The following is a 20,592-nucleotide window of genomic DNA, read 5'->3' on the forward strand; positions in this document are numbered from 1 at the left end:
CTGTAAAACCATCTGGTCCTGGACTTTTCTTAGCTGGGAGGTCTCTTATTGCTGTTTCTATTTCAGTGCTTGATATGGGCCTGTTAAGATAGTTTAACTCAGCAAGATAGATTATTATTCGTTGTTTTTTTTTTTTTTTGGTTAGTTTTGGGGCCTGAACTCTGGGCCTGGGCGCTGTCCTTTAGCTCTTCAGCTCGAGGCTAGCGCTCTACCACTTGAGCCACCACACCACTTCTGGCTTTTTTCTGCTTATGTGGTGCTGAAGAATCGAACCCAGGTCCTCATGCATGCAAGGCAAGCACTCTACTACTGAGTCACCTTCCCAGCCCGAAGATAGATTATTTTTAAAACCTTTTTCTAATATGTATAACTGGCATAATCATATTGGCTAAATATGTAAAGGATAATTCTCCTCCTACCACCTTCCTATCCTTGAGTTTAGCAGTTAATTTTTTTTAAGTGATCATATTTTCCACAAACATCAGTGGCTGAGTCTGGGCTATGATATTTATTTGAATGCTCCATCTTCTAGAATGATGTTGTTGTTGTTGTTGTTCTTCTTCTTCTTCTTCTTCTTCTTTTTTGCCAATTCTGGGGTTTGAACTAAGGGCCTGAGTGCTTTCCTGAGCTTTTTTGCTCAAGGTTCTTAATCTGCCATTGAGCCTCAGCTACACTTCCAGTTTTTTGGTGGTTAATTGAAGATAGTAGTCCCATGGACTTTACTGACTCCTGACTGGATTGGCTTCCAACCATGATCCTCAGATCTCAGTCTTTCTCTATAGCTAGGATTATAGGCATGAGCCCCTGGTCCCCAACTTAAACTGGTGTTTTTCTACACAGGTATATCTCCTAGTCAGTGGTGTCACGATACATGACATCACTGTTTAAATGCAGAAATGTGTAAATGTAGAAATTTTGTTCTCAGTTTTCTTGCAGTGGTAGGAATTGGTTGAAAAGAAGAATAATTTGCCAAGCATGGTGGCAATATGCCTGTGTTGTGTTCTCTAATTCCAAAATTTGGGAGCGGAGGAAAAGAATCCAAGGTCTGCCTGGCCTACTTAGTGAGTCCCTGTCTAGCATGCTCTAGGCCCAGGGTTTGATCCTTAGCAGGTTCCCACAAAAACAGGATAATTGAGTTTAATGTACACTCAAAGCCAGAGACTTACTTTATTTTATTTATTGTGGTTGGCTACAAACAAAAGGTAGTTAAATAGGCTGAGTTAATTATTATTATACCTTTTGACAGAAAATCCTAGTTCCTAGTAATAATGAGTTTATTTTATTAAAAGTCATAGGACAGAGTTTTAGATTGGTAGATAGGAAATTAGGTATTTTTGGGGGGAGGTTACTGGAGCTTGATCTGAGGAACTTCTACACCATACCCCAGTCTGAGCCATACCCCAGTCCTTTTGCTGGTACTGGGTTTCTTCTCCCCTCCCCTCCTATATTGGGTCTGGTTATTTTGCCTAGTTCTCCCTGTCTCCTTCTGAGTAGGTGGAATTAAACATTTATACCACACCTAACTCTTTTCTAATATTTTGTACTCTTAAGTATTTCAGCTATTTTTGTTTCTTTGATAATATTAGGGTTGAACTCAGGGCTTTGTGCTTGCCACATATAAGCACTCTACCACTTTAGCTACATATCCAGCCCTAGGATTTCAACTTTTGTGTGTTTGTACACTTGGCCACCTGTAATCATGAATTCTGCATCAATCAACTGAAGATGAAAAATAGATCAAAATTACATCTCTGCTTATCTATCACATACAGACATTTTTTTCTTGGTATTATTTCCAAAGTAGTATAGGATAGTAAATATTTAGCATTTAAATTCCTTAGATATTATAGGTACTTGAGAGATGATTTAAAGTATATGGAAAAGTGTAGATTATATATGAATACTATGTAGCATTTTATAACAGGATTCTTCAGCATCATGGATTTTGGTACGGGTAAGAAGGGGGATTGTCTTTGAAACCAGAACACTTCAGTTTTGAGGAAGAACGTTTACCTCTAAACATTTAATTAAATAAGTATTTCCTTGGTATAGTTTTATATCAGAGTATTTTAAATTAAAATTGATGTTGAGAGATTCCTAAAATATTAAATCTTGAGTCATTAACATTTTAAAATGTTACAGTGAACTTCTTGAGACCAGTAAAAATAAATCTCTCTCTTTTTTAATCTTTTTTTTTATTTTTTACTAACAATAGCTATAAGAGGACCTTGGTAAGAACCATCAGTAAGTTGTCTTTTCCTTTTTCAGACTCCCATCAATCATCCATGCATGTCAGTAGTGAATTTTACATTATACTGAATTATACATTAAGGATTATTGGCTTTTCCCCCTTTCTAGTGCTGACTGGAACTTGACTTTGTGCTTTCCTAAGTGAATTGTCCTGGAAATTCCTTCTCATTTCATGCTTATGCTACTTAATGTTTCCCTCACCATTTGAAATGACCTTTAGAATTTTTTGACAGTTTTATTTTGTTTTTTGAATGAGTTTGACTAAAATGGAAAATTAATTTTGTCTGGTCGGAGAGGATGTCAAATAGAAATGGTACACTATTACCATTTTCATCTCATTGAGCATATATTATATACATGGTTATGTATTATGTTGTTTATTTTGATAGACTAAGTCATTGGTATATTTTATTGATAGTTTTTGTTTCTGTTTGTGCAAGCAGTTTATGGTTAACATGGTATACAATAAAATTAAATATGTTTATTGTTAATTATGAGACCCTGAAAATTAGTTAACTGACATATATCTCTGAGTATGTTTACTTAAAGTAGTAGTACCTTGTTTTCTTTTATGAATATATTTCAGAAGAAAGTAATTCCCGTACCATTTATGGAAAATAAGTCTTATTATCAAAATTGGATTTATTCTTAGATTTGACTAACTTCCTAACAACCAGTAACTATATTGGGACAAATTCTTATTTTCTAAGCAAAGGGTCTGATCATAAAGTGGTAGGGTGCTAAGCTTAAACAAAAGAAACTCAGCTACAGCACCCACGACCTGAGTTCAAGCTTTCAGGACCAGCAAAAAAAAAAAAGAAAGAAAAAAAAAAAAGGAATTCGAGGATGAATTTCGGGTTTTACAGATAGCCTCAGGACAAATAATGGGGGTGACTAAGGTTTTGTAGGAGGCACTTTTTGTACACGAAGAACAATTACACGATCTATTTAAAAAGTGAATTTTATTTTTGTTTAAACTTCACTTTTTTAAAGAAGTAGTATTACATTAATTTGGTAACTGTTCAAAACTGTTTATTCTTTGACCTCCTGACTGAAGGCATTACAGGCATAAATTTTAATTTGATTAATTTTTTTCAGGTTTTTGTATTTATTTTAAAATATTCTTCCTTTTATCCATGTGTTTAAATTTTGCTATAGATTTCTGTTCTACCATTCTTTAACACTAACTTTAAAAAGCTTAAAGAATTATAAAAAAATGTTTGTAACATGTATACATAAAAGTAAATGATAACAACATTGCTTCTTATGTAGGCCATTTAATATGCTTAGAGAGCCCTTCCCTGGAACCCTGCCTTGGCTGGTGGAGTCACCCACTTGTTGGGATCATTAATATAATGATGTCTTACTCATGAAGCAATATTCCCCGCATTTCCCACACATTAGTCACTTGTTTGTGCCCTCCCTTTTTATTTCACTAAATCCTTTGTAATTTCTAATGCTTAGAATCTAATTTTTTTAAACATTTTATTATGAATGGAATTAAAGCTAACTTGTAAAATCAAAATTGGATAAGGGTAAATTGAAAGTTGGAGAGTCTCATGGACTGCTAGATAGCAGTTTGATAGGACTAGTGAGTCTTTCCTGGAGCCCTTGGGTGAAGCAGTTAGAATTACCTATGTGTTTCAGATGCCAGGTTGATGCTATCTTTTTAGGTGAGTAAAATGTTTGAACAGGACTTTTATTGTTTGTAACTTGCAGCTTACCAGCCATGAGACAGAATGGAGTCCCAAACACCCAGATGAGGATGCAGTGGCATCTTTTGCTGATGTTGGATGGGTGGCCACAGAAGAAGGAGAGTGCTCAACAAGACTAAGGTTAGTTTAAAAGACTGGCAGGGCTGAGAGGTAGTGTTTGTTGTTTTAAAGAATGATACATTTGATTATTTCCTTCTAATTGCTTGGTTCATCTGTAGTAACCCTTCTTTTACTTTGAATATTCAGCTTGTATTTAAAAAGTTCTTAGGGACATGTAATTATGTCCTCTGTCCTTGCGAGTCACAAAATCCTTGCCATTTAGGTTACATTTTAGTATGGGGAGTAGGAAAAAAAAAGATCATAAGTTGTTTAGGTAAGTACAGTAATTATAATGGTTTCATTGGGACAGAGGGTTCAGTTTGCATCATAGAGAATTCATGTATTTAGAGAATGTTTCTCTAAACACTGTGAGTTGGATGAGTTATAATTTGAAGGGAACAAAATGTAAGAGTTGGAAGAGGTGCTTCAATTTATTTGAAGGCCTGAATAAAATGTTGACTATAAACTCAATTTAAATAGTTATTCAGCATATATGCTTTACTCTTATTATGTATCAGAAATAGGCTCTGATCATGAATTTCTAGAAGTACTTGCTAGAGGAATTAAAAAGGGAAACCAATATTACTGATCCTGTAACATCTACTAGCAATTAAAGAAAGTCACTATATGAAGGGTGAGATGTTTAAAAACACTAGGGTGATGCTAAGTTCAGTGATGAGGGGTCAGTAGCCAACCATTTGTGAAGACCATTCTATTTATATATAAATAACATAGAGAGCTTTTGTACCGTGAACGATGCCAGCATTTAGAAATTTTAAAAAAAAGCCTTATGTGTCCACTCTCCTAATTAATAATTGGCTCAAGAGGCAGGAGGAGAACTAGTAGTGGGCATTGTTGCTCTCACTGGCAGAAATGTAAGAGAGTTTTCTTTGCAGAGGGGGATAACAGGTAGGCATCAATGTCAATTACTTAGAGGCTAGGTAAGTTGAAAAGTGAGCGAGTTTCAACTTTGTTTTTCAGTTGGGAGATTATCACTGACTTTAGCAAGAGTGGTATTAGCTGAATAAAATAATCAGTAATCCAAAGCAAAGATGGAATTTGGGAGAACAGAACTAGTGAACATAGACCCACAGACCAAATATTCTGGCATTAGCAGGTAAAGAGCTTTCCTAAAACATTATTCTTTTTTTCTTTTCATTTTCCTTTTGCTCCTCTCTCCATCCCCTGGGTTTCAGTGTAGCCCAGGCTGGCATAGAAGTCACAATCCTCACTTTCCTGGATGTTAGAATTGTAGTTGTATGCTACCACACCAGTTTTTTTAATTTAATTTAATTTTTTACCTGTCCTGGGGCTTGAACTCAGGGTCTGGGCACTGTCACTGAGCTTCTTTTGCTCAAGGCTAGCACACTACCACTTGAGCCACAGTGCCCACTTCTGGATTTTTCTTTTTTTTTTGGTTGGTCCTGGGGCTTGAGCTCTGGGCCTGGGTGCTGTCCCTGAGCTCTTCAGCTCAAGGCTGGCACTCTACCATTTGAGCCACAGCGCCACTTTCAGTTTTCTGTTGGATAATTGAGATAAGACTCTCAGGGACTTTCCTGCCCAGGCTGGCTCTGAACCATGATCTTCAGATCTTAGCCTCCTGAGTAGCTAGGATTACATGCATGAGCCTTTGGTGCCCGGCTACTTCTCGCTTTTTATGTTTATATGGTACTGAGGAGTTAATCACAAGGACTTCATGCATGCTAGGCAAGCGGTCTACCACCAAGCCACATTCCCACCTCTATTCTACTTTTAAATTAAACTTCAAAAAATTTTTGGACATAACTGTATGTTCTTCATGTGCAGTTGTAAAAAAAACCCCAGAGAAATTATACCCCTTGTTAATCAAGTTTCCTGACTAGTTTCCTAAGTTTACAGTGTAATATTCTGCAAAGCTAATAAGATATATCACAGCATATTGGCATTGATAAAGTGAAGGTGTGAACATTTTACAACAGGGTTTCTTAGTATTCTCACTTGTATTTGGTAGTGTTAACATTTCATACCACTATACCCTACATCCCATTCTATTAAGTGTTACTGAAAGCTTGTGGATTTACTTTTTATTTCCTTAATATAATGATTTTGAGTATTCTTTCATGCAACTCATGTATTCTTTTGTGTGTAATGTCTTTTTAGATTTTGTCCATGTTTTTTAATTGGACATTTTTGAAATATCTATGTATTCTACCTATGAGTACTTGGCATGATGGTGCATGCCAGTAATTCTGACTACTCAGCAGGCTGAGATCTGAGGATTGCAGTTTGAAGCTAGCTCATGTAGAAAAGTTCATAAGACTTTTTAATTCCATTTAACTGGCAAAAAAACAGAAGTGGTAGGGTGCCAGAGTTGAGTGGAAAAACTAAGTGCAAATTCAAGGCCTTGAGCTTAAGCTTCAGTACTGGCATACACAAAACAGTCTTAACTCTAGGTGTAATGGGATACACCTGTAATCTCAGCTAATTGGGAGGATAAAGCAAGAGTATCACTTAACTGAGGAGTTCAAGACCAGTATGGGCATCATAGCAAGATCCTGTCTCAAAAAGAAATAGGATCTAGTCAGTGGTAGAGGACTTGCCTAGCAAGTTTAAGGCTCTCAGTTGGATTCACAGACACACACTCTCTCTCTCTCTCTCTCTCTCTCTCTCTCTCTCTCTCTGTCTCTCTCTCTCTCTCTCTCTCTCTGAAACAGTCTTGCTGGGATAATTAATTTGTACAATGTAACATTGTAACACATAATGAAGTTAAAGCCTAATCTCTGAGGTCCCTAGTAGACAAACATTAAATGTTTAATTACTTTTCAAATATATTTCAAGTTTAATGGCAACTTACTCTATCCTTGGGGCTTGAATCCAAGTCCTGGACATGTACCTGAGCTTTTTTGCTCAAGGCTGGTAGTCTACCACTTTGAGCCACAGCTCCACTTCTGGCTTTTTGGTGCTTAATTGGAGATAGGAATCTCATTTAAAAGAGAGAGAGAGAGAGAGCACAAGAGAGATAAAGAGTCATATAGATTTTCCTGTCCAGGCTGGCTTCAAATTGCAGTCTCAGCCTCCTGAGTAGCTAGGATTATAGGTGAGAGCTACCAGTGCCCAACTTCTATGTTAATAACTTCTACTTGTATTTAATTCTTATGTAAAATGCTGTATGCATATCAAACTCATTTTTTTCTGGTGGTGTAGGGCTTCGTACAGGCTATCATTGAACTACTTACCCAGTTCAATAAAATTTTTTGGGCTCATTGTGCATAAAAGTATTGTAAGTAACATTTTCCTGTGTAAGAATACTTGTAACTAATGAAGAAGTTGAACATGTAGTTAGTTATTCCTTGTCCCTCAGTATCTTAGGAGGGTTGATTCTAGGATCCTTGCCTATACCAGAGTCTACCAGTACTCAACTCTTTATGTAAAATGGTTTAGTATTTGCATATAACTCCCACAGACCCCAGCCTAGACATTAAATCTCTGGATTACTTAACAATACTTAATATAGTATCATATTTAGGTAATAATGGTAAGAAAACAAAGTCTATGCATGTGCAATGCATATAATTAAAATTTTTCCCCCCATCTCTGATTGATTGAATTTCATGGGTGTAGAACCTGTGGACATAGAAGGTTAATTATATTGGGGGAAACTAGTAAAGATAGATAGATCATAGATAGCTAAACAGCTAGCTATCTAGCTAGCTGTTCAGCTCTCCAGCTGAATTTTTCAAACAGGCAGAATAGAATGAACTACTTTAAAGGGCTGTCAGAGAAGACCCCAGTCTACTAGAAAAGATGTGGAGTACCAAGACTGTAAGGAAGTGACTGGGGAAGCAGGCAGACTGGCTTGGCATAGCTCTTAATTGGTAACATATCAGGAAACTCCCAGAATAAGAACAGTTTGCTACCACAGCACATAAAACAGCAGGTGTTACTCATTCCCATTGTTACTATAACTTACTGGAACATCAATCAAATAGTACCTTCAAAGGTGAAATGTTATGCCACTTTTATGAAAATCTAATTTTTAAAATAAAACCATAGAAAGCTTGTGTTGGATTGAGTCCAGGAACAATTCATGTGAGTCCCACTGGGCTTTTGGTGCAACATCACAGCACTTCTGCCTGTGCCACTGCTGTCCTGTCCTGGATTCCCCGCAAGGTCTGTGCACATTTCCCTAGGCTGCTCATTCTTACCAAACCACTTGCTCATTTTGAAAACCCAGCCTTGTGTTACAAGGAACTAAACGGACAGCTTCTTTTCCTTTCTGAATTCTAACAATTCTTCATTGCTCTTTAAACCAAAAAGGTGAAGGAGGGCTAGTAAAAGTCATTTTGGAAATAACCACATTCCTTAAATACTGAGGTAAGTTAAAACTCACTGAGGAAATAGAAAGGACCCCAGAGATGTAACACTTGATTTAGAACTTTCTTTGACATGGTACTGGAGCTAAAAAGCCCTCTGTATTTATGTCAATTGTATTCCAAAAGTGGCTTCCTTTGATAGTGATATTAAAAATAAATAAAAGATTATTCTAGTGCAGGGGTATTCTATATAGAAGCTTATGGGCTACTGCCTTGCAGCATTTTGGAGCCAAAATCAAACAAAACTTGTGGAAATCTCAGTAGCAAAAAGTGGAATGGTACACCTGGCGGACAAATGATTTTTAAATAGTGTATGTATTAGAAAAAACTTGCTGTTTTCTGCAACTTTATATGTAAGCTTTATCTCTTTTCCATACTTTATGGCAGAATTAATTTTCTAAAGGACTCAGAGCTATTCATATTTTATAATATTTATAAGGAATAATTTTCTCCAGGGCTACATTGTTGTTTAATTGAAGATATGTATATGTATACAAGTATATATGTGTGAATGAGTGTGTCGAAGTTGTGTTATAGCTTTAACTGGCAGTGTTGTACCTCTTGCAGTAGCTGTGCATACAATTGATAGCATCTTGAATTTGGTGAAATTTGGGATTTGGAAAAGATTCCTAATATCATGGAATAATTGGTAAGGCTTAATAATAAAATAATGATTGTGAACTTCAAAAAAAAGAAGTGGTATGGTGAAAAAAATTCAAGAAACTCAAGCTGGGTACTGGTGGCTCATGCCTGTAATCCTAGTTGAGATTTGAGGATTGCGGTTTAAAGCCAGCCTGGGCAAGAAAGTTGTGAGACTCTTATCTCCAACCAACCACCAGAAAATCCAAAGTGGAGCTGTGGCTCAAAGTGGTAGAGTACTAGTCTTGAACAAAAAATAGTTCCAGGGACAGCTCCCAGGCCCAGAGTTCAAGCCCTATGACCGACAGAAAAAAGAAAAGAAGACACTTAAACTGTTTGTCTCTACCTTATTCATTTTGGTATGTCTCTGTTTTTTATTTCTTTAAAATTTCAGAAATTGAAAAAAGGCAAAATTCATCTGTAGGAGTTATGGGAAGATATAGAAACCTAACACTGCTTTTGGGCTGTGGAGGTATGGCTCAAGTGGTAGAGTGCCAGTTGGGAGCAAAAATGTTGAGCAAGAGGCCCTGAGTTCAAACACGTGTGTGTGCTTGCCTGCGTGTGTGTGCACACACACACATGCAGGTGTGTGTACACACACATCAATTTTTTCCTTGAAATTTATCTTGGGTAGGAGCTATTATAAAGAACATTCAGTTATGCCTTGCAATTAATATCTTAATCATCCTCTGTCATCGTATCTTGTTTTATTCTGGATCTTGTGGAATAAATCTTGAAATTTGAAGATTGAGTCACCTGAATGATAATATCTTAAGCAAACTTGTGTGGATTAATACTTTGGGATCTTAAAATTCCTAGAAGAATATTAATGCCCAAGTGACCAGTAATTGTTGTTGTTTTAAAATAATTTTTTAACTAAAGATTCTGATATCTCAAATTAATTTCCTATGTAGAAGGTATGTGAAGCCTCTGAAAAACTGTAATAATATAAAAAACCGTCATCCCTGTCTTCATTCTCAGATGCAGAAGTGAATATATTTGTCCTATTAAGTAGGATTTGATAAAGCAAAGTTCTGCTTTCAAGGAAACAGGAGCAGTAGGATATGTGTTTTGCACACAGTTTCTGTCGTCTTTCCTTCTCTCAGTTGTTGTCTCCACATTTCTCTTGTGTGTACCTAATGCATAGTATCCCAAAGAAGCTGTGCTTTTCAACCCCCTTCTTTTAATCACTCTCAGTTACTACCACTCTCCCTTCTTTCTCCACTACTCCCATGCTACATTTCCTTGAGATCTCTATATTTTGCCCAGATAATGAGTTGTCAGGCTAAGATTCTTTTATTCTCACTGTCTTACCAATGCTTTCCCTAGTTCCTTCAATAGTGATTTTAAAGGTCATTGTTTTATTAAAACCAATACCAAGAATGTATTTGAAGAATTATGCTAAATAAGAATTTATACTTACCTTATGAGGGGGGTGGTACCACCACCACTTTTGCAAGGAACACCTACAGGGAACCACAGTAATTACTTTCAAAATTTTAATGTCTTTCTAAAATTGTTTTCCTGTTTTTGTAGATTGATTAAATTGCATGCATCTAAACCAATGAATTCTGTAGCATTACTTTTCAAATAGCATGTTGATACATTTGATTTGAGCATTGATACTGTTCCTTACTGAAGTTTACTTGTGTTCATTCTACATGTGTCTTTTATAGAAATTTCATCATCTATCCCCCGCCCCCCCGTCAGTCTAAGAAAGGAAACAGTAATTGAAGCTCTGCAATCCAAACATTACCCTATCCCATAAATATTCCAAGTTAAATAAACAAAGTTGATATTATGCTAGTGCAAGGAAAAATAAATTTTCTTCTTCAAATCCTTTTCATTATGCATTTAAAAAAAACTTGCAAGCATTGTAATTTAACTAGCAGGGAATAAATAAAATTAAATTTAGAAAACAAAAACAAGCATCTAAACTCAGTTCCTAGTTTCAAAAGCTGAGTGTCCAATGATTCCCCATTAAAAGTACAAGCCTGGTGCTGTACATCTGTAATACTAGCTACTCTGGAGGCTGAGATCTAAAGACTGAGGTTCAAAGACAGCCAGGGCAGATCTGTACAACTTGGGTTGGGAGGGGGGGAGACTGAAGGGGGAGGGATAGTAAGAGAAAAATGAGGGAAGGGGTAACAAGTTTGACAAGTTACCTTATGTAACTGTAACCCCTCTGTATATCACCTTGACAATAAAAAAGAGAGAGGGGGAAAAAACAAAAAAGACAGCCAGGGCAGAAAAGTTTGTAAAGAGTCTTACCACCAATTTAACAAAAATGTATGGGTGCCAGCTATGAGTGAAAAAGCTTAGCAAAAGTTCAAGCCTCAGTACCTGCACAAAATAACAACAGAAGAACAGTGTACCACATCCCATGAAAAGAAAATTAAATAGAATGTGATACTGTTACGTGTTCTAAAAGCTGGGACACATTTGTAATAGAGAAGCCCAAAATAGTGGTGGCTTAAGGACGTTGAAGTTTATCTTTTCTAAGAAAGCTTATCTGGAGCTGATTGTGCTCTACTGTATTATCTGGGATCCAGCCTGGCTGTAAGTTATCATTAAGGATTTCCGGAGTTTCCTCTGGCACTCTAAAGCACTATCTTACACTCTAGATAGATCCTAGCCTGAAGGAATGGCTGAGCTGGAAGGAATTTCTTCTCTTGGGTACCTCCCTTTAAATGGCCCTCTAGCATAGCCTAGTTTAGTCACGTGGCTAACCACATACCAAGAGGCTGGGAAATGTAATCCTTTAGCTGGGCACAGTGCTGCCCTAAAATAAATGTTTTCTTCTTTGTTTCTACTCTGTTGCTTTTTGGGTTGTAGTAACTTTTACTGAGCAGAAAGGGAAGGAGCATGCTTTTTGGAGTAAGCAACTTGGGATCTCTGTTCCAACACTGCACTGTGTACTGGCAGCTGGCTAGTATCATCCATATCCCACCTGAGCACTACTCTAATTTTATAACTGGTGTTTTTACTGTGACCATTGATGGAGCTGATCACAGAGATTATTCCCTCGGGATTCAGTTGTGATTCTTGAAATGTGATGAATTTTCAGAGGGGTATAGTGAAGACAGTTAGCTTTTCAAAGGAATTTGTGACTTCAAAAACAGTTGGACATAATTTTCTGAAGTTGATTTAGAATAAGGATCAAATTGTTTTACTTGTTTTTTAATTGTTATATGTACAGAGGGCTTACAGTTACATAAGTTAGGTAATGAGTACATTTTCTCTTTGGACAGTGTCACCTCTTCCTTCACTCTCTCCCTGTTTTCCCTCCTCTCCTTGCCCATAAGTTGTATAGTTCATTTTCAACAGTGTCTACTGAATACCACTGCTGTGTTTGCTCATCTTTTGTCCTTCCAATTCTGTGTTCCCCTAATCCTTCAAAGATAGATAAATGAAAAAACAAGACAAAAGAAAAACTCTGTTTCTATTTCCTGGAATTCATTTTGATAAATGTTATTTTATATACCTAGAGGCTTTGTACCTTTGTGTTTCTCCCCAAAGATTATCTCCTAAGATTCTTTTCTTGTCTTTAAACCTCCAAGTCAAAGCACTCTGTCCCATTCCTTTATAGTCTTGAATATGCCAGAGAGGGCCTTCCTAGTCACCATTCCCAATGTAAAAAAATGTAAAGTAATGATAATATAAAGTCTGAACCAGAGAGATTTCTTCATTATGATATATTTTTAGATTTTAGTGTGAATTAGGACTTTGAATCTTTTGTAGAAAGATAGAAATATTGATAGCCTTAAAAAAGTCATAAATCTTAACTCCATATTATAGGCTGATGTACAAGTAGTTTGTGATTTTGGCTGTGTCTAGAGCTGCAAATGTAAGTGTAATTTCCTGTGCTTGTATGAAGAATTATTTGGATACTATTGAGTTCTCGATGACCATTACACCAAAATAATAGAATTCAGGCATTTCCTGAATCTATCGCTGTCATAGATGGGAATAAGGGAAAAATAAAACTTGGACTGGTTTAGAAAGGGAAGTAATTGAAGACAAAATGACTGATGGGAAAAATTAATTGTATAAAATTGAAGGAAATAGGTAAGTATATGCGTAGACAATTGAAATCTAAATTTTATTTTCAATGTGGAAATATTTGATAGTGTACATTAAAATTTTTTTAACACTCAAAGGAAAATGAGACCAGCTCTAGGCCTACTACGTGGTTTCAATTGTGATTTCATCTTGACTGGCACTATATTTAGCTCACATTACTGTGTGCCTAGCCGTTTTATGTAGTCTTATCATACAGAAGAAACACTGACATTGCAATGCAGAAGCCAAAATCCTGGGGAAGGGCTAAGGAATTCCTGGTTGAATTTTATTAGTTTAGTTTATAACTAAGTTATCATTCTGAAGAATATTGAAAATTTTCTTAGTTCAGGCAAAAATAGTACGTGAGTTAACAAATATTTCCTTGGAATTTTTGATGTCTCTAACAGTGTTGATTTGTGCATATTCTGTACAGACTAAGAAGAATGATGACAGTAAGCATCCTATACTTTCTGAGTAGTTCCATAAAGTTTCAAATGCCTTGCTCTTTCCTTTTTCTTTTCTTTATTTTTTTGTTTTTTGGTTTTTTAATAATAGAGGATTTCCGAAAGCTCGGCCTGGGCAGTGATTTGTGAGTGTCATGCCTCACTGCTCTGTTAATGGGTAGTGCTGATTTTTCGTATGCCTTTATAAAGCCACGTTCCATCTTCCTTGCAGGACAGAAGTCACGTCAAAACCACCCCATCAGGACTGCCTTCCTTACCTTGAGAAGTCCCCAAGCAGGCAGGTTTCTTTACCAAACTTGTCTCAAGAAGATCCTCCACTGAAGACTGCAGCACTGGCCAATGAGGAAGCACTGCAGAAGATTTCTGCACTTGAAAATGAGCTCGCTGCTCTCCGAGCTCAGATTGCCAAAATTGTGACCCTGCAAGAGCAGCAAAATCTCGTTACAGGTCTGTAGGCCCTGGATTTGTTCTATCTGGAAACTAGGAAATGCTGCTTGATTCATTGGTGACAGTTCTTGAGGTTATTTCAAAATAGTCCTTGGCCTCATCTAGCGTAGAACCCCATCAAGTTTAGATTGTTTCTATGTTTTGAACAGTCTTGATGCTATTAGAGAGGATGAATAGGAAACCTACTTGAAAAACATTGAAATTTAAGCACTTGAACTGCTACTGTTGTGAGCGCTTTTCTAATGGGAATTAGTTGTCTAATATATCCACACTACCACTACCAGACGTAAGATCATCCTGTGAAAGGAATCCAGTAAAAGGAGCCAAGTCTGGGTTTAGGATTACTGCAGTTTACTACCTGCGTGTCCTGAGGAGGCATTTGACTTTACCTCCCTGTCCTCTAAAATGGGCGTAAAAGTACGCTTGTCATCAAGTGCCTGTGCAAGTGGAAAATGTACAGAATGCCTTTAGCACCCAGCAGTTGCTGAATGGTTGGTTGTTTCCCTTCCTCACATGCAGAATGCAAACTGAATTCAGATCTTGTGGCTTAGTGTTATTGCTTTAATTAGTGTGACATCGTTTCTTCTATAGAGAAGAAAACAGCCTGCTATCCTGTTTTGTTCCCAAGTCCTGGCTAGACTTCTGTATTAACCAGCTCTGTTAAAAGACTATGGTGATTAATTACCCTGCTTCTGAGTCACTTTGCTTGTTGCCATTTTCTGAAATCTCATGCAACCTGTAAGGTGCTCTGGGGGGGCGGAGGGAGGAATGTTCCCTTCATTGAGCTTGGCACAACCATGTAGCTTTTCAAAAGCCTGAAGTCCTCTACCTCTCCTGTCTCTTTCTTCTGTTAACTTTAAATTGCTGTTTTCTTCCACTTTACATTTCTTCTTCTGGCATGCTAGAAAAGTATAGTTTGGGAATTTTGTTTAGACATTGCATTGAGTCTGAGTTTTTGAGTATAACTCTTGGATTAGTACAATTTCCTCTCTGCCCTCATTAATGCAGTTCAGCCACTAAACATCTCTCTAACTTATGACTATGCAGAGAAAAGAATTTTAGGTTATTTTATAACTTCTTTAACTCATTTATTTGAAAATTAAACCTGACAATTTTTTTCTTCAACAAGTTTATTCATAGTTTTCCATAAACATTCCAGTTAGTGAACGTTCATAATACTTAATAAATCTTATATGAAAGAAAATATACTTTACACAAATGAAAGTTTTTAAAAACAGCATTAAATTATCAAGCTACATATTGGAGATGTTTATGTGATGCAGTCTGCTTTGTATTACTGCTCAGAGTGATTACCCAATGTGCCGAAATCAGACGTGAGCATTTGACGTGTTAAGTTAAATGGAACTTTTTCACCTGGTGAGTTTAGAGTCAGTAGTACAGTAGATCAGAGTCAGACATGAAGTAACTGAACTGAGATTTTTTTGGGGGGGGAGAGGGTCCATTCATGGGGTCTGAACTCTGGGCCTGGGCGCTGTCCCTCAGCTCTTCAGCTCAAGGCTAGCACTCTACCACTTGAGCCACAGCGCCACTTCCGGCTGTTTTCTTTTTGCTTATGTGGTGCTGAGGAATCAAACCCAGGGCCTCCTCAGGCATGCAAGGCAAGCGCTCTACCACTAAGCCACCTTCCCAGCCCATAACTGAGATTTTTTTTAAGACTACATTTAAGAATACAGAAACCTCCAATATAATTTTATTGCCATCAGGATTAAGTTTATTTCTTCTCATTTCTTTTGTAGGTGACTTAGATTCTACCACAGCCCCTCCTCCTCCTCTTCCACCTCCACCCCCACCCCCACCTCCACCCCCACCCCCACCTCCACCTCCCCCTCTACCAGGACTCCACCAAAGTATGTCTGCTATTGACTTGATTAAATCACGAAGAGAGCAGAAAGCCAGTGCTGGAAAGACTTTGACTAGCAGCCCAAAGAATCCTGACAAGCCAAATATGCTAGAAATCCTTAAAGATATGAACAGTGTGAAACTTCGGTCAGTCAAGCGGTGAGCATAATACTTACCTTCTTTTTCAGTTTCCCAATAGTTGATGTCTTGCAAACCCAAGTTGCTTGGCTCCTACATATTGTAGTTAGGATATTAGCAAAATAAACCAATATTCCAGGTGCTGCTTTAGCTTTCCGATTTTATATCATCCTTTCCTATGAAGCTTTGATTGCATTTTCTCATTCAGTAAAAAAGTGCATTGTACTCACATGGGTAGCCCCAGGGATACATGAGAGCTAGGTCTGGAAAGCACAGGCTATGCTCTAGAATTACATTATCTGGGTCTTCTTATTTGTTTTTTTTGCGTGGGGGGGGGGGCAGTACACTAGGATTTGAACTCAGGACCTTACACTTGTTAGGTAGGCACTGGACCACATGAGCCAAACATACCTGTTGCACTCTAGTGTGACTTTATTGAGTCTTAAGTTTCACTTTCTATTTGACTACAAGCAATGTGTGTCAGTGTTACTACAGAGTAGCCAGGACACTGGAGAAGCACTATTGGCCCAGAGTACTTTTTTTTTTGGGGGGGGGGTCAAGTCGTGGGGCCTGAACTCTGGACCTGGGCACTGCCCATCAGCTCTTCAGCTCAAGGCTAGTGCTCTACCACTTAAGCCACAGTGCCACCTCCGGCTTTTTTCTTTTTGCTTATGTGGTGCTGAGGAATCGAACCCAGGCCCTCATGCATGCAAGGCAAGCTCTCTTCCACTGAGCCACCTTCCCAGCCCCCCAGAGTACATCTTGCAAGCACTCAGAGCACTGCCTGCCAACTTGGTTTTTGTCCATTTCTCAAAGGTCGGAGCAAGATGTAAAGCCCAAGCCAGTGGATGCCATGGACCCTGCCACTCTTATAGCAGAGGCTCTGAAAAAGAAATTTGCTTATCGGTATCGAAACAATAGTCCAGGTGAAACTGAAAAAGGAGTTGCAAAGTCTGAGTCAGAGGCTACCTCAGAGACAGCTTTGGTGAGTATTGGTCCACTCTGTCCTGTTAAGCGGTACTTCACCCTGGGATAGAGCCCCAGTCCTGGCAAGTCATAGAGTTGTATATCTTCTGCAAGATTCATTGAGATGTGCCAAAAAGGGTTTAGTTCCCACTCACAAGTAGATTGCAGCTAGCTGGGAAAAGATGACATCTGTATTTAGCTCTTATGCTTTTATGTTTCTCACTATAATGGTAGTTAGTAGTTGTTCATTTACGGTTTATAACTTATAGAAGAACATGAAGAAGAAAACAAAAAGCCAAGTTCCCATCTCACCACTTCCCCAATCTCTGTTAAATTTTCTATGTATAGTTGTTTGTAGTTAAGCATTATGAAGTGAAATTGAATATAATAAAGTTTTACCAGGGGGCAGTGTATATGTTGTGACATAGAAATTCAAGCAAGATCATCTTCTCATAGTGCACCCTGTGAAAGCCTTCTGAAGAGAGTGTACTTGTTTGATGACTCCCATGTCATAGGTAGAGATGGAGCAGATTTCATAGGCTCCTATATTTTTATATTCCCTTTATGTTACTGGAACTCGGACATGTGCTTATCTGGTCCAGAGACAGATATCAAGTTCAAATGTCCTGGATACCCTTTAGACATTGCAAGGGGAGTCCTGCGTTTCCTCCTCCATTCAGAAGTAGAACAGGATGAAGCAGGAGTATTGGGAAGATGATTGAGCTATCTTTATCTAGGAAGAAATTCGGCTCTGTTTTTATCCTCTTGCTATGTCCTGTGTGCATAACATCCTGTCAGTTCTGCTTGGGTTTTCATGCAGATCCATGGTTTGCAAGAAGGCATATCATTACTGTTAAGGAACCAGTATCTATCTTTAAACTTTTTGTTTCTTTTTTCTTCTTTTCCAGTTTGGGCCACATATGTTGAAGTCTACAGGGAAAATGAAGGCTTTAATTGAAAATGTTTCAAACTCCTAAAGGACAATGAGCTGAGAAAGACTGTCCTGATTTAGCTGTTGGTTTGTGAGGGCTGTTTTAGCTAGTAGAAATCAACACTATTTAGTAAATACCTGACTTCAGAATTCCTTGGTCTCCTTTTTAACCTAATTAGTGGATTAAGTACTAGTGAAAGCACCGTAAGTTCGGTTTTGCTTTTATGAGATGGTCAGTTCTGGAACTCCCCTTAACATACATGTATTTTGACATGTTTAATCTATAGCCAGGGTGTTCAGGGTTCCAGGCTTGAAAACCTTTGTAAGATTTCAGAACATAGAAAAAGATATTTGTGGATGTTACTGTGCATTTTTAATTCTTAACACTAATTTATCTGTACAGGTGTTTTATAGGCATGTGTTTGGATATAGAAGTTGATGTAAAAGTTAGTAATGAATGCTGGCCATGAGGGTACTGCTGTCTTCCCTTGTCTTCAGTGAGCATTTACTGAGTCGTGAGGAAACAGCTGATATAACCAAGTTACTGGAGTGAAATATTTGAGATTGAAGTCTTGTCTTGAACAGAACTTCTATCTTAGATTCTCTCTCCCACTTTCTTGGAGCTGAGTTTTACATAGGAACTGGATGATGTTCACTTCTGAAATCCCAATGCTTCCTGTTAGGACGAAGATGAGGACTAGGAAAGCTACTTACCCCTCAGTGCCATCCATTGTTGATGGGCTTTTCAAGTAGTGACAAATCAAATTATTAAATTACTTAAGTAAAAACCAGAATGTACCATCTTTTTCTTTTCAGTTTAATAAATGGCATCATAAAAAAATAACTTGTTTCTAAGTTAGTAATACTTCTGGAATTGTCAGCATGAATGGAGTTTAAATTTAAAGTTTGAAAATTTTTTTAATGGTCCTTGGGTTTGAACTCTGCCTTATACTTGCTAGGAAAGGTATTCTACAACTTGAAGTATACCCCCAGGATCCCCAATTTTAGTTTTAATATTAACTTTATAATGAAATTGAATAAGCAAGTGAATTTTCTATAGATTATTTATTACTGGTCAGAATGCTGTTCTGATGAACTATGCAGTGTAAAACTTAGGTGTTATTAGAAAGGGAGAGATGCCTCATCAAGGGTTCCTAAGGACTTGCTATAAGTGATCATATTTTAAAATGCTTAATAAATTTTTATGATCTTTTTATTTTTGATCTCAACTGAAGTTAATGCCAGAATCTCCTACCATGAATAAATATTTGGATTCATTATTTAAGTGTAGAGAATAGTTATATTTCCTGAGAGGATTAAGAGATAGGAAAAATAGATTTTAAGTTATTGAAAACATGTGTGTTGTATTAACAAGATTTGAGGTAAACAATTCATAGTTTGGTTATTTAGTTTAAAATTTTAGTTTACTTTTTTTTTGTTGTTTTTTTTCTTTTTTGCTACTGGGGCTCCAACCCAGAATGTTGCACTTGCTAGGCAAGCACTTTGCCACTGAGCTACATCCCAGCCCTAGTTGACTTTCTTTTTTCTTTTCTCTTCTTTTTTGAACTCAGGGCCTTGTGTTTGGTTAGACAGCACTACCACTTGTGCTGTGCTCCCAGAACGTTTTGCTTTACTCATTTTTGAGATAAAGTCTTGAGTTTGAGGTTATGCCTTTATTGGCCTGGGCTATGATCTTCTTAAGTATACTTCCTGTAGAGCTGGAATGCCAGGTACATGCCACCACACCTAGCTTTTTATTGGTTGAGATGGGGATTCAAGAACCTTTTGCCCAGCTTGCCTCAAACCTCAGTAGGATAATAAGTATGAGCTGCCACACCCAGCTTAATATGTGTTCTTTTAAAATGTTTTGTTATGTGAGAAAAAAAAATTTTTTTAAATCAATTGTGGGGCTTGAATTCAAGGCCTGGGCAGTTCCTGAGCTTTTCTGCTCAAGGCCTAGCACTCTACCACTTTGAGACACAGCTCCACTTCTGGTTTTTTTGGTGGTTGGAGTCTCACAGACTTTCCTGCTCCGGCTGGCTTTGAACCATGATCCTCAGATCTCAGCTACCTGAGTAGCTAGGATTATAAGTGTGAGCCACCAACACCTGGCTTGAAAGTTCTGTCTTTTAAGAAATTCAGAAAATTTCTGTAATCTCAGTTACTCAGAAGTAGAAGCAAGAGGATTACAAGTTTGAGGCTAGCTCTGGCAAAAATGAGTAAGCCTGTATCCCAAAATAATACTGTACTAACTCTAGCCTGTCCAGGCAAGGCCTGGGATTCAATCTCCAGTTCCCAGGACTGCCCCCCTCCAAAAAAATCAGAAAATTAATCTGATACATATTTTGACCTAAGAAAAAATTTTAAATCAATATTGAATTTGAGCTAGTGCTCCAATCAGGAGATAACTTGTAAAATAAAGCAAATTGGTATTTTCCTTGGAATGATGTATGTTTTTCTTTTTTATAGTTTTTACAGTTGGTCAGATTCTTTTATATTGTACATGTTGTTTCTGTCTCTCAATCATCTACCTATCTGGCAGTACTGGGTTTGAATTTGGGGTCTATGTTCAGTAGGAAGGATTCTACTCTTTGAGCTATACCTCAACCCTTTTGCCTTGTTATTTTTAAGATAAGGTCTTACTTTTCCCCCCAGGGCCAACCTCACTG

The 20,592-nt window shown here is 37.5% G+C and overlaps 1 protein-coding gene across 1 annotated transcript in view; it reads left to right on the plus strand.

Annotated features, from left to right (window-relative positions):
• The window catches only part of Mtfr1 (mitochondrial fission regulator 1), a 46,383-nt gene extending 27,010 nt beyond the window's left edge, over window positions 1-19,373 (plus strand). Inside the window, exons 4-8 of the mRNA XM_013034470.1 lie at window positions 3,970-4,085; window positions 13,793-14,028; window positions 15,786-16,047; window positions 16,843-17,011; window positions 17,901-19,373. Coding sequence (XP_012889924.1) covers window positions 3,970-4,085; window positions 13,793-14,028; window positions 15,786-16,047; window positions 16,843-17,011; window positions 17,901-17,969 — 852 coding nt within the window. The 3' untranslated portion in view covers window positions 17,970-19,373. The remainder of the gene's footprint in view (window positions 1-3,969; window positions 4,086-13,792; window positions 14,029-15,785; window positions 16,048-16,842; window positions 17,012-17,900) is intronic.
• Window positions 19,374-20,592: the final 1,219 nt, after the last annotated feature.

This window comes from Dipodomys ordii, unplaced genomic scaffold, assembly GCF_000151885.1.
Source record: "Dipodomys ordii isolate 6190 unplaced genomic scaffold, Dord_2.0 Scaffold190, whole genome shotgun sequence".
Lineage (NCBI taxonomy): Eukaryota > Metazoa > Chordata > Mammalia > Rodentia > Heteromyidae > Dipodomys > Dipodomys ordii.